Source organism: Carlito syrichta, unplaced genomic scaffold, assembly GCF_000164805.1.
Source record: "Carlito syrichta isolate Samal-C Ts95f unplaced genomic scaffold, Tarsius_syrichta-2.0.1 Scaffold314525, whole genome shotgun sequence".
In the NCBI taxonomy this organism is placed as follows: domain Eukaryota; kingdom Metazoa; phylum Chordata; class Mammalia; order Primates; family Tarsiidae; genus Carlito; species Carlito syrichta.
This window is the reverse complement of record NW_007258621.1, coordinates 62,656-75,038: the sequence shown is the minus strand read 5'-3', so window position 1 is coordinate 75,038 and position 12,383 is coordinate 62,656. Positions and strand designations below refer to the sequence as shown.

The following is a 12,383-nucleotide window of genomic DNA, read 5'->3' as shown; positions in this document are numbered from 1 at the left end:
GCCCTCCCTCTTCATTTTTGTAGAAAATTTTCCAGGTCGTGAACTGGGTCTTCTAATTCTTTTGCCTTTCTCTCAAGTGTTCTCTATCAAATGTCTGGTACATGTTGACACTTAATAAAATTTTGCTGAATGAATGAATACATAGTTTATATTCACTTTGTTTTTTTTAAGTTTTGCATCCTGATGAAAAGGATTTCAGCTATTAAATAGTGCAAATAGTTAAAGATGAAAAACTCATCTGAGAAACTCAGTTGCTGAAAGAATCATAATCCAAATGGCACTTGTTACAGCTTTGAATTCTCCATTATGAGTTTAGCCATATGAAAGCTGGCACCTGGAATAAGTGTTTTTAAAAAATTAGTTTTAAGAACATCTTTTTATATTTATTTTATTTTATTTTTTAATTGTGGGGTACAATTCAGGGTTAGGTATACAAATACTCATAGTGCAGGTACCCTTGTTGATGAGGTGTGCCCCCCTCCCCCAGGAAGATCTCGATTACTGTCAATCCCACCTCCCTGCCACCCCTCCCTGCCACAGTTTCCCACTACTGTCAATCCTTTTGTTATAGTCTTACGGTAGTAATTCAAGGTTCACTTTTAAGTGAGAACATGTGATATTCAGATCTTTGTTTCGGTGAAAGATCACTCAATATTATAAACTCTAATTTCATCCAGGTTGCTCTGAAGTTCATGATTTTGTTCTTTTCCATGGCTGTGTAATATTTCATTGTGTATATGTACCACATTCTTTTTATCCAGTCCTCTTTTGTTGGGCAGCACGGTTGGTTCCATGTTCTTGCTATTGTGAACAATGCTGCGATAAACATATGTGTGCGGATATCATTTTTATAGAGTGATCTGAGTTCTTCTGGGTATATTCCCAGTAGGGGGATTGCAGGGTCATATGGAAGGTCGATTTTTAGAACTTTTAGGAATCACCACACTGTTTTCCACAGAGGCTGTACTAGTTTACACTCCCACCAATAGTGTAGAAGTGTTCCCTTTTTGCCACATCCTCTCCAGCATCTGTTATATTTTGAGTTATTAAGAACATCTTTTAAAAATTATTTATATATTTTTATATTTGGGGGTAAAGTGCAGATTTCTTACATGCACATATTGTGTCATGATGAAGTCTGGGCTTTTAACATACCCATCACCCGGATAGTGATCATTGTGCCCATTAGATAACTTTACAGCTCTCACCCTCCTCCCACCCTCCCACTTTGTGAAGTCTCCAGTATCTATTATTCTATTCCTTTTTTTTTGAGTTGGAGTCTCATGCAGTAGCCCAGACTGGAGTGCAGTGGCCGCTCCTGGCCACCGCTGCCTTGACCTGCTGGGTTCTGGCGATCCTTCCCCTTCAGCCTTCCAAGTAGCGGGAACTACAGGCACGCGCTACCACGCCTGGTTAGTTTTTTGAATTATTGTAGAGATGAGGTCTCGCCAAGTTGCCCAGGCGGGTCTCGAACCCGTGGGCTCAGGCAATCCACTCACCTCAGCCTCCTAAAGTGCGGGATTACTGGCTGAGCCACCAAGCCCAGCTTATTCCATTCTTTATGTCCATGTGTAGACATTGTTTAGCTCCCACTTATAAGTGAGAATATGTACATGTGGTATTTGACTTTAAGGACATCTTTTAACCAAGAGTTTATTCATGGAGGGAATTTTATTATCCCCATTGGTAGTGTCTCACTCTCATACCTCGTCCTCAAGCTATATAACATTTTTCAACTTGACATTGCATTTCCTAATAAATTCACACCTCAACTTCTTTTCCTATAGACCCTCTTCCACCTTCTCAGCTCCCAAGTTAGTCATACCAGGCATTTTTAAAGCATTTCATGCCATCATGCAATGACCAACTCATAACTATTCATATTTATTTGTGTTTTAAATCTTGCTCCTCTTATATCTAAAGTAGTTCAAAAATAAAAATATCAACAGGTTAAAGGCACCAAAATTACCAGAAAAGACATTAGAAAAATATTCTAGAAGCTAAAGTTACCAAATTGTATTTATCCACAATCATTTTCACACAAGATAGCATGAGAAAACAAACAAATATGTATTTAATTTTGGGTTCTCTTCAAATCACTCCAAGGTAGCACAGATATTTTTCAAAAGCACTTATGGTATAAAGGCTATCAGATTATCCATTTTCATGTTTGCAGAGATGGAAGGGAAAGGCAAAGAAATATCCTTATTCTGATCCTGCTGCCTCTCCTCAGACGGTCCTTTAGTGCCAACTTATGAAAATTACCCTGTGTCTCTTTGAGGAAGAACCCCAGTAAACAAAGGGCAGATGAAGAGCTGGTCCCTTCCTCCACAGAAACAGGGCCAGGGAGAGGCCAGTCTCCCACCAGCATCAAGATCCCCAAACCCGAGCAGGGACTGCTCAAACTCAGAATCTACCACACAATTCTTGGGCCTTGTGGCCTAATCTGCTCTGGATTGCCATAGACATGCAAATCCAAACACACTCTTTACTCTGCTTTTTGAAAGCTTTATTTTCAGATTTTCTTTTAATTCTGTAGACATTTTTCGTTTAGAAGAATGAAAATTACTAAAAAAAAAAAAAAAAAATTCCCATAGGTGGCATTCATGCAGAGGCCTTCGCTGGCATTGCAAGTAAGTCCCTCCTTCACTGCCACTAAACAGAAGCCAACACTAAATGCCTTCTATACTTGAAAAATCCATCAAAGGTTTTGCTGAATGATATTTATAAGGGCCTTACTGTTCTCTTTCAAAAACTGAAATGCCCTTCTCCGACACTTGAAAAAACTTGCTCATGCTTTTCATCTTTCCCTCTCAGAGTGTAAACATTGTTTTGAGTGAAAAGAGCTGAAGGAGCGCTTACTTTCCCTTGAAATTTTATTTTTAAATAAGAGAGGGAGAAAATCCTTTTTCTGACTAATACTAATAATACAGGTCAAAGTGTCAGGCTATATACAATTAAATGGAAAACAAAAAAGGTTCCCCTTCTTTTTCCCACAGTACAATGACACTGGAATATAAATTGCCCATGAAGATGAAATAATACTTCAAAGCCTGTAGGGTAGGGCAGTGTGGTGTTTACAGAGTATTTTCTGGTACGATGAGACATTAAAGATGATGGTAACCCATGGACTTGAGGGTGCTGGTGAATAGACTGAAACTAGCATGAGGTAAGGTTTTAGGTCCCTGTAGCCTGTGACCCTGTGATATGCTTTGTTTTACAAGGGCAGCTGCAGTTATCAACAGATGTTTCAGCAATAAATAATTGGTATCATCTCGGAAAAGACCCATCTACCTGGGGAGAGGGCATAATACCAAAAACACTGCCCAGCTATTACAGCCACATTAATCTCCCATCTCTCCAGGTTTCTCGGGGAGCATTCTGCAGGTGTTTTTTCTGGGAGAGCGCGGACAAACTCTCTCAAGTCAGCAAGCTTTGTGTGGAGTGTAAAGGAGGTTGGCCCCTGCCATAAATTTCTGTCTGTGGCCACACACCAAAGGAAAAAAGATTGGAGAGTGGGGGAGGAAGACTGGGGAGGAGTGCAGCGGGAGGAAATGGGGGAGGCAAGGGAGACCAGAAAGCAAAGCACAAGACACACATGATTGTTCTTGAGTAAGTTCAGCCTAAGAGAGTAATATTGTAAAGGACCCTTAATTTTACCATATAAAAACAGTTGTTGACGACTTTTCTTTTTTTCTCAGGCATTCTGTGCTCAAACCTTGTTCCATTAATTATGAAATTCACTTGTAGAATAAATGTTTATACTCTAAGTGTAATGCTAATTTTAAAAATGGAGGGGAAACTTTTTATGGGATAAAAAAAGTCACAGAAAGTTTAAGTTTATGTACAAACTGTACATTATGTAAGAAAATGCAATAAAAATGAAAATAAAAACTCAGTCACCTTTACCTATGTTTTATGTGAAAACAGAATCTCACAAGTAATCAGGTCTTAAAGTGTGACCATCCAGTTTCGGTAAACTCTTATATAGAAATTGATGGCATAATGAGACAAAAAAAAAAATTATGGAATTGACTCAAGCTACTTTTAACAAGCTAAGATATTAAAAGTAGGGAGAGTCCCGGAGAGCCTGGTTCACAGGGTGCTATAGTTCTCCGTATTTACAAAACAGAATGGTTTAGCAATTGTGCACTTGGAGTCTGGCACAATAAGAGAGCATCCTAAAAGTCATTAGGAGGTGTGGTTACTTAATTTATAGCTTGCTGGGGAAGTTAAGAAAATGATGCTCAGAGTTCAAAAAGCTCCCAGATTAAATACATTAGGGACTAAAGAAGGCCTAATGGACTGCTTCTTAGAGCTGTACTGAGTGACTTTGTGACCTGGGCACAAACTTCTTAAATTTTCTATGTGTTTATTTCCCCAACTGTGAAATTTGTGTATTATATAGAGGCCTAATGGGAGGAATAGTGGGCAGATTCTTAAAACAGAATAACAACCATAAATAGCTTGTCTCCCAACTCACATTAACTCCCCAATACAGCGAGACTTGAATTTTTAAAAACACTGTCTTCAATTTTTTAGATGATGTCACTACCAGTTTTGAAAGCAGAAAGGGGCATCTGATGATTGCAGGATAGAACGAGAGGAGTAAAACTCTGGTTATAGAGACTGCATCTCAGGCCCTCAGCCTGTGTTCAAAAGCAGAGAAACTTGCTAAGCCCAAAGGTCAAAGCCAGGGGTCACTCTCTCTGTGAGGCTATGCTGTTCTCAGCCACCTTGGAAGGCTTGTAAAATTCTAATACTCCACAAGCCTAATCACACAAGGACTCTCCAAGCAAGCGAAGCAAATATCGGCTCTTCCAGAATGACTCCAGTTTCCAGAATTGATGGAAAAGAGATTTCTTTTCCGCTTGGTCTCCTACCACTTTCACACTGGATTCTTTTTTATTCCTTGTCTTACCCTTTCTCCACTCACATTCCCATTCAGGCTTTCTGCCTTTCCCCATCACTTGCCTATTTTGCTCTTTAGAGCCGTGGGTCTCAGGCTTCAGTATGTATCAGAATCCTCTGAAGAACTTGTCTAATGCTGATTGCTGGACACCCATCCCCATGGTTTTTTATTTGGTAAGGGTTTTTGATTGCGAATTTGAATTTAAATTTCCAACCAGTTTCCAAATGATGCTAATGCTGTTGTCAGGAGCTCTCACATTAATAACCACTGCTTTTTTTTCCATTGTATATTTTTATTTTTAAAATTTATTTTAGATTTGTGGGGCACATGTGAGGATTTGCTACATAAGTAATTGCATGAAGGCGAGGTTTGGCCTTCCAACAAGCTCTCTCTCCCCCAGTAGTGGGCATGGTACACAATGGGTGTAACCACTGCTTCAGAGCTGTACTGTCCAATAAAATGGTGGCCCTGACCACATGTGACTATTTACACAGACATTAATAAGAAGTAAGTAAAACTGAAAATTTAGTTCAGTCACATTGTAAGTGCACAAGAGTCATCTGTGGCTAGTGGCTGCCATATTGGACAGCACAAAAGTAGAACATTTTCATCACTGCAGAAGGTTCTAGCATAAACAAGTTTTAGCATAAACAAGTCTCAGGGTTTCTACCTGTGCTGTCAAGTTCTTCACTTGAGGCTTCATGTTGGAGAATTGGAGACGGACAGAGGAGAAGGCTATAAGTCACAGCTCTACCACTTACTGTTCTCTTCCCCTGGACAAGTTAATCTCTCTGAATCTAAATTTCTTCATTTGTAAAATAAGGATAACAATGGCAACACATATGGTTCCCAACTTAAAATAATGTGACTTAACGATTTTTTTGACTTTGCAATAATGCAAAGGCAATATACATTTAGTAGAATACAACCACTCTATTTTCACTTTCAGTAGAGTATTCAATAAATTACATGAGATATTCAATACTTTACTATAAAGTAGGTTTTGTGTGAGATGGCTTCACCCACCTGTACAACAATGTAAGTGTCCTGAGCTAGTTTAAGTTAGGCTAGACTAAGCTATGATGCTCAGTAGGTTATGTGTATTTAATGCATTTTTGACATATGATATTTTCAACTTAAAGTTGGTTTTTTTGGGAGGCAACCCCATGGTAAGTCAAGGAGCAGCTTAATCACTGTAGGACTCTTTTGAGAATTAAATGAGATAATGTATACACAAGTACTTTGTAAACTCTACAGTGATACACAAATTATAGCTATTATTTAATTCTACTTCTTCACTAATACAGACTACATTTATTTCAAACCCCTGGCACACCAATGAGTGTTTTCACTTTCTTTTTCGTCCATAATCCCCAATCCGCTTATCTGTTTTGTCCGTCTTTTTGGAAAATGAGAAAGGAAGGGTTTTACTGTTTTTGTTAAGTCTAAAGATGCTGTCGTGGATCTGTAGATCAGAGAATCTTCCCTAGATTTTTGCTTTAATATGCAAAAACAATGTCTATATATTTATTTTGGGTGGCCCCAAAATACAATCTCATGTAAACCAACAGAGTCAAAATTGTTTAAGTTATTGTCATTGTTTCTAATGCCTGAACTACAGACAATATATTTTTCATGTAAGAAAAAACTTATATAAGCTAGTAGATTTTCTCTCTTAACAATCATCTGAAAGAATGTGGGTAAAAAGCAATGCTGCCAAAAAGAACAATGGTACTTGTGATATCCCTAGAACCTAAGCCTGTATCCTGAGTTCTAATTTAAGCTTCTGTGCTATTTTTGAGGCTGTCTCCTCTCTGGGGTAGAAGCACCAGTTTAATTAATTTCCGGTAAATGAGTTGAGAAATAAGCACGCCAACGACTTTGACATGATGCTTCCTAAACAACCTTAATCATAAGGAGATCCAAAAGTGATCAGGAACCCAGGGGGGCCCAGGAAAGGGACATGCCAGACTTCAATAGCTTAGGCAGCAAGTCACATTAATGAAACAATGGTGAGTTTATTTTTTAAGCTACCCAACTTTTAGAAGGCAGCATTTAAAATAAAAATGCCATGAGGCATGGTGGTATCAAAATTACTTCTCTGGCTACAGAGGATACAGAAATATTTCAGGATGACAGTGCTCATGTTAGACCCACTGACCACCCTTCTTCACTTTTACTAGATTTGGCTTTCCAACAAAAGTTCTTATGAGCAAGCAATACTTTTCAAACAACTATTGCCCCTACATTAGTCAATCTGGCAGAGCTGGCCATAAGGGTAGGGGGACTGTCTTGTGCTTCAAAGAAATTTAATCTATTACACCACTTAGAGTCTAAATGCCTCATTGGGGATGTCAGAAGAACAGGTGGCTCTTCCTACCAGTAACTGCTGCAACCCGGCGCCAATCACATCCTGCAGGTTTGTTTTGTCTTCTGGGCCCACGGCTTGTTTGTACTGCCACTTTTCAGGCACGAAGGGCCACTTCATTTCCTTTGCCTCCTGGATCAGGGTCCTTAACTCGCTGGGGAGTGAAGCTGAAAAGGTCAGAGTTCAGGTAAGGAAATTGCAGTCAAAGAAAAGGCTGTTGAGCTACCAATGTTATGATGAAGTACCTCAGTGGCAAAAAACAAAAAACAAAAAACCCTTCTGCCTACCTCTTGTTGGCTGGTCTAAGCTGTTGGTTTTGACTCAAAGAATAACAGTGAGGAGCTATCTGTCAGGGGTGGCCTTGGTCTACTTTGCCCTACAGGTAAATTGGGGTAGTCAGGCATTAAGAAAGGTTTTTAGCAGGAAGTAAAGCACTTTGGTGACCATCTCTGCATGAAGAATCAGAGAAAGGAATGAAGGAAATATTATTTTCCCTGTAAAGTGAGAAAGGGTTGGAATGGAATGGCATTTGTGGCAGCTGGATAATGAAGAGTCCATTTGTACAATCTCTCTTTGCTTCTCTAAGACTTCACTGTATCTCATCCTTTCACTATGGGTTATGTTTGAATATAGACAATAAATGCAGGAGCACAACTGAGATTTGAAATGGTGTCAACTAATTGTGAAAGGGCCCTCTTTCATAATAGTAACTATGTTAAATCTCCTGAGTATACTGGTCCACAATCTACCACACAAACGTCAGAAACCCCCAAAGCTCTGGAAACCAGAATTTTTTTTCTTAAGTTTGGCACCCAGAACAGACTTGCATTGACTATGGGTTATTTACAATACCATTTAAGGACTTAGTGAGGTTATTCAAAAGGTATGCTGTAAAACATTTTAACATTTAAATAGTTCTGTCCCACCTTCTGTTGGAGTATGAATGTAACGTATAGCATAAGCACCATAAGACCCTCCAAATGTTGGAGAAGTTCTGAATTCTGAAGTACGTGTGACCCCAGAATTCTGAATGCAGGATTGCGAATCTGCAGGCATGACTACCAGCTATAAATCTTTAGTTGCTTGTCTTGTGGGCACCGCATACTCAAGACATCCAAAACTGAACTCAGCCCCTTTTTCTAAATTTGATTTTTCTTCTATTTTCTGTGTAGGTGAATGGTACCACGATTCACTGAATTACCTAAATCTGAAACCCAGGAGTCAGTCTAGACTTGTTTCCTCTCTCTCCTTCCTCCAACCTAATTGTCTATCAAATCCATTGGCTCCTAAAATCCACTTCCTTCCCTTCCTTGTTGGTAATTCTTGCCTGAATTACTGCTTTCAGTCTTGTCCATCCACTCCATCTTCCACAATGCTAATCTTCTCTTTGCTAAAAGCAAGATGAACCAGGCCAATTGTCCTACTTAAAATTCTGTCATGGTTTTGTACATCCTGTCCTGGCTGTCTGGATTGCACTTCCCCAATGCTGTTGTGATCAAACTCAGGCCTACTGACTTCAGAGTTCAATGCAAACATTGCCACTTCTTGTTAGCCTGCCATGACCTCACAGTGGAGTTGAGATGCTCCTTCTAAGGTAAGAGCATGCTCTTTTCATCCTTCTTCCCATGGCTCTGTAATGACATCTGTCACTCTCAGTGAATTGTGAGCTTCCTGAATACAAGCATCATATCCCATCACCTTTATAAATCACACCATGATGGGTGAATGATCATTTTATGTCTATGTGAGACATACTAAATAGAGCAAAAGAGTTATGACAGAAATGAAAAAACAAAAAGAAGAGAAGAAGGAAAGTCTAATTCTGCCTTGGTCTGCAGTGACTTTTTATAAAATTGTCATCAACTGGGCAAATGTAAGGAAGTTTCCTGGTGGGGAAAGACTGCTTGGCATTGAGGGGATTCCCACGGGCCACACCAATGAATGATCCACATTGATTACTAAGGATGACTTACAAGTATCACACTGAAAGTATCACCCCACGCCCATTCCAGAACTACCGAGCACCTACTATGTGGCAGCACTCCCTCCAAGAAAGCAGTCACAGTGTTCAGGACCTACATGGCCATATTCTGCTGAAAAAGCTGACACTCTTACCACCACTGATATAATTTCAATTTCTGAAAGTATTTCTAATATGAGTGGAGAAAACTTCTCCAAGGACATTTTTAAACAGTCATGAATAGGATAACCATTCACTCCTGTTTGCTTAGGACAATCCTACGTGGTCCTAGTGTATTTATGAACAGTGCTCTTGTTCACTCTCAGAGGTGTTCCAGTTTGACTAATAAATTATTTGAACACACTCTATGAATAAACACAAGTAGTCAAATGACAACAGAAATGTGACTTCCGAATTCACAGTGTTGTCATATTTTGAACTGAATAGCGTGAATGTGTTCAAGTCTCTGCATAGTAACAGAAAAAGTCTCTTCTTTACAACTCATTATTGCCTCCTCCACACCACCCTTTTCCCATAGGCCCATCAGAATGTCCCGTGGAACATAGGGAGATAAAAAGTGCTCCTGAAACACATTTTAAAAATGTACTTCTATTTGGATTTCACTTCCTTCTCCATCTCTGGGGAAATTGCTAGAAGTGGTCACCCATGCTGACAAAGACAATTTCTGAGAGACAAGGATGAAGTTGAGAGGAGGAGGGAAAAGAATAGAACCACAGTGTTTGTGTTCCGGAGTTAGCCAGCTCGGCCTGCCGCCATAAGTGACCCTGTACTAATGCCTTTCTCTCGGAGCACATGTGGTGACGACATCGGTGGCAGCACGACCTGCCTGCTAGAGCTGCTCAGAAACCACCTGCCTAGCGAAGGGCTCTGGTTCAGGCCGCATCCAGTCAGCCTGCTCATGGCGCTCAGGTGGACCATGTGGCACTGCTGTTGGGATGGGTCAACACTGTGACTGTCGTTGGCTCTGCGTAGGAGGCAGAGGGTTTACCAGATTCAGCTAAGCCGGGTAGTCAGCCCCACACCCAGCAGTAGCCTCCACCGCCTCTCTGATCACTTACTTCTCCAAGCAGCTTACCTGAAGGGCCATGTCTAATTTAATGATTTTACAGCCATGATTTGCCTTATCTGGAACTAAACTGATTATTTCTCCTATTCTGTGGCACTTGGGAAGAAAAAGAAGAAAAAAATGTAACTCGAGTGGGCTCAGCATCTTCACTGGGGAGAATACAAAGCTTAAAGGAATTTGGGCTGAGGCGACAAAGGGCCTGATGTAGTAAAAGGACGAGAAAGAAAAACTTCAGTGGAAACAGCAGAATACAACACACTGCCCCTGGGGAGAGCAGAGACCAGCAATAGAGCATATTCTGTAGGTGCCAAGTACCTGCCATCCCCTGATAAGGGCTGACATGATGAGTGTGATCTCAGGCTGACAGGCACACGTAACTGGCAAGCAAAGTCACACCTTGATGTAACACACCAACTAAGTCTGTGAGATGACTGGACGTAGGGAGTTTTATCTTGAAAAGAGCACAGATGACAAGTTACAAATGATTAAGACCTCCATAGTGCCCCTGTAAATATGTATGTACCTATATATCAGGACTCAGAGAAGACTCTCCCAGAACCTTTCCCCATTACATAATGAGCTACAACAACAATACAAATGGGGAGTGTGTGTTTTATTTGGGAATCTTATTTATGTAAGGGATAGCAAAGCACTAAGAATACAGAGAAAAAATATTAAAAGCATGCAAAAGGGACATACTTTATAGAAATGGAGGAAAATGTATTGATTGTTTAAAAGAAATCTAAAAGATTGCCTCTCGAAAGTTGGCTAAAAAAGAAATAAGTACTGCTTTACCTTTCTAAGCTTTGTGATGGAAACTTCCCAAACAATGACTTATCTAAAACTATGAGTGGCACAAACTATGAAATGAGAAAAAGCCAGATTCTTAAACCCTGATAATGATGGAATCAGTATTCTTGGGACGAATGAACTTATTTTGCAAATGGCATGAGAATATAGTATGAGGGATGTACTGGTGATCAAAAAAGCAAGATTGGACTGGTGAGATGACATATTTATGGAAACCCTAGAAGTCTATGGAAACTGATGAAGCACAAAATCCTAGTTTGAAAAAAAAGTATGCGCCACCATTCAGAAGTTGCTTCAATTTTTTAATAATTGAAATTTACGTGCACCAGCCAACTTGGACCCTTTGTTCTTCTTGAACTAAACTGTTTCTTGTAGCCTCATGTTTACTGGAGCCTAAAATTAGAACTGACAGTAATTCACTGCAACAAAGTGGGCTTCCTCCCCTGCCCGTCCGCCTGCAGCCCATGTCCCATTCATGCCCTAGAAATCCACTCATCTCTCGGTGGTCATCTGCCAAGGGAAGAAAAATAGGGCAGAGATGAGAACGTGTCGTTCAGGCAGGGGAGAGGAGGATGAACCTGCTAGATCGCCCCTGGTGCCTCCCATCAGAACCTCACCTCTGCTCCTCTGGTCTCCGCTCTTGTCCTCTTCCGACACATCTGGCCTCTCCAACAAGAGCTGGTCCAGCGCTTGCTTGCACTCTTGCAGTAGCACGGCCACAGCTTTTTGATTATTCATGATGATTATCCTCCCTCAACGATGAATCGGGTGTCCCTGGGTCTATGGTGATCAATTACCTAGGAGAAGACATCGATTCTCAATAAAGAAGCCTTTTGAAGGCCGAGATACCTGGTGAACAAAGGAGGGGAAAGATGATTAACTGAAGCACCATCAATTATCTGTAAGACTCAAGCAGGGAGGGATAATAGGGCAAACACATGAAAATACATGACAGCCCCTGAGGACTTTATTAGAGGAGTGTGTGAAATGACTACAGGGCTTGCTCTAGCCGGTCAGCACCTCGAAGGCATCAGAGTGCAGAAAGGAGAGGGTCCTGTGCAGACACTGGCTACCCACAGTGATGTCAGCAGAGTCACATGGGACCAAAGGAAATGAATATATCCCATGATTTATGTATCTCCTGCATGCTTCACATCAGTGCCTCTGGCTTCCAGTGGCACCACACTCTCTGCCTCCGTGGAAGACCACAGGAAGCATCTGGCTAACAGTTCTAATATTCAGACAC

General features: G+C 40.6%; 1 protein-coding gene across 1 annotated transcript in view; it reads right to left on the bottom strand.

Moving 5' to 3' along the window:
• The window catches only part of ALPK1 (alpha kinase 1), a 55,893-nt gene extending 43,906 nt beyond the window's left edge, over positions 1–11,987 (bottom strand). The window contains exons 1-2 of the mRNA XM_008071606.2: positions 11,755–11,987; positions 7,293–7,447 (exon numbers count right to left, since the gene is read on the bottom strand). Of these exons, the coding sequence (XP_008069797.2) occupies positions 7,293–7,447; positions 11,755–11,875 (276 nt within the window). The 5' untranslated portion in view covers positions 11,876–11,987. The remainder of the gene's footprint in view (positions 1–7,292; positions 7,448–11,754) is intronic.
• Positions 11,988–12,383: the final 396 nt, after the last annotated feature.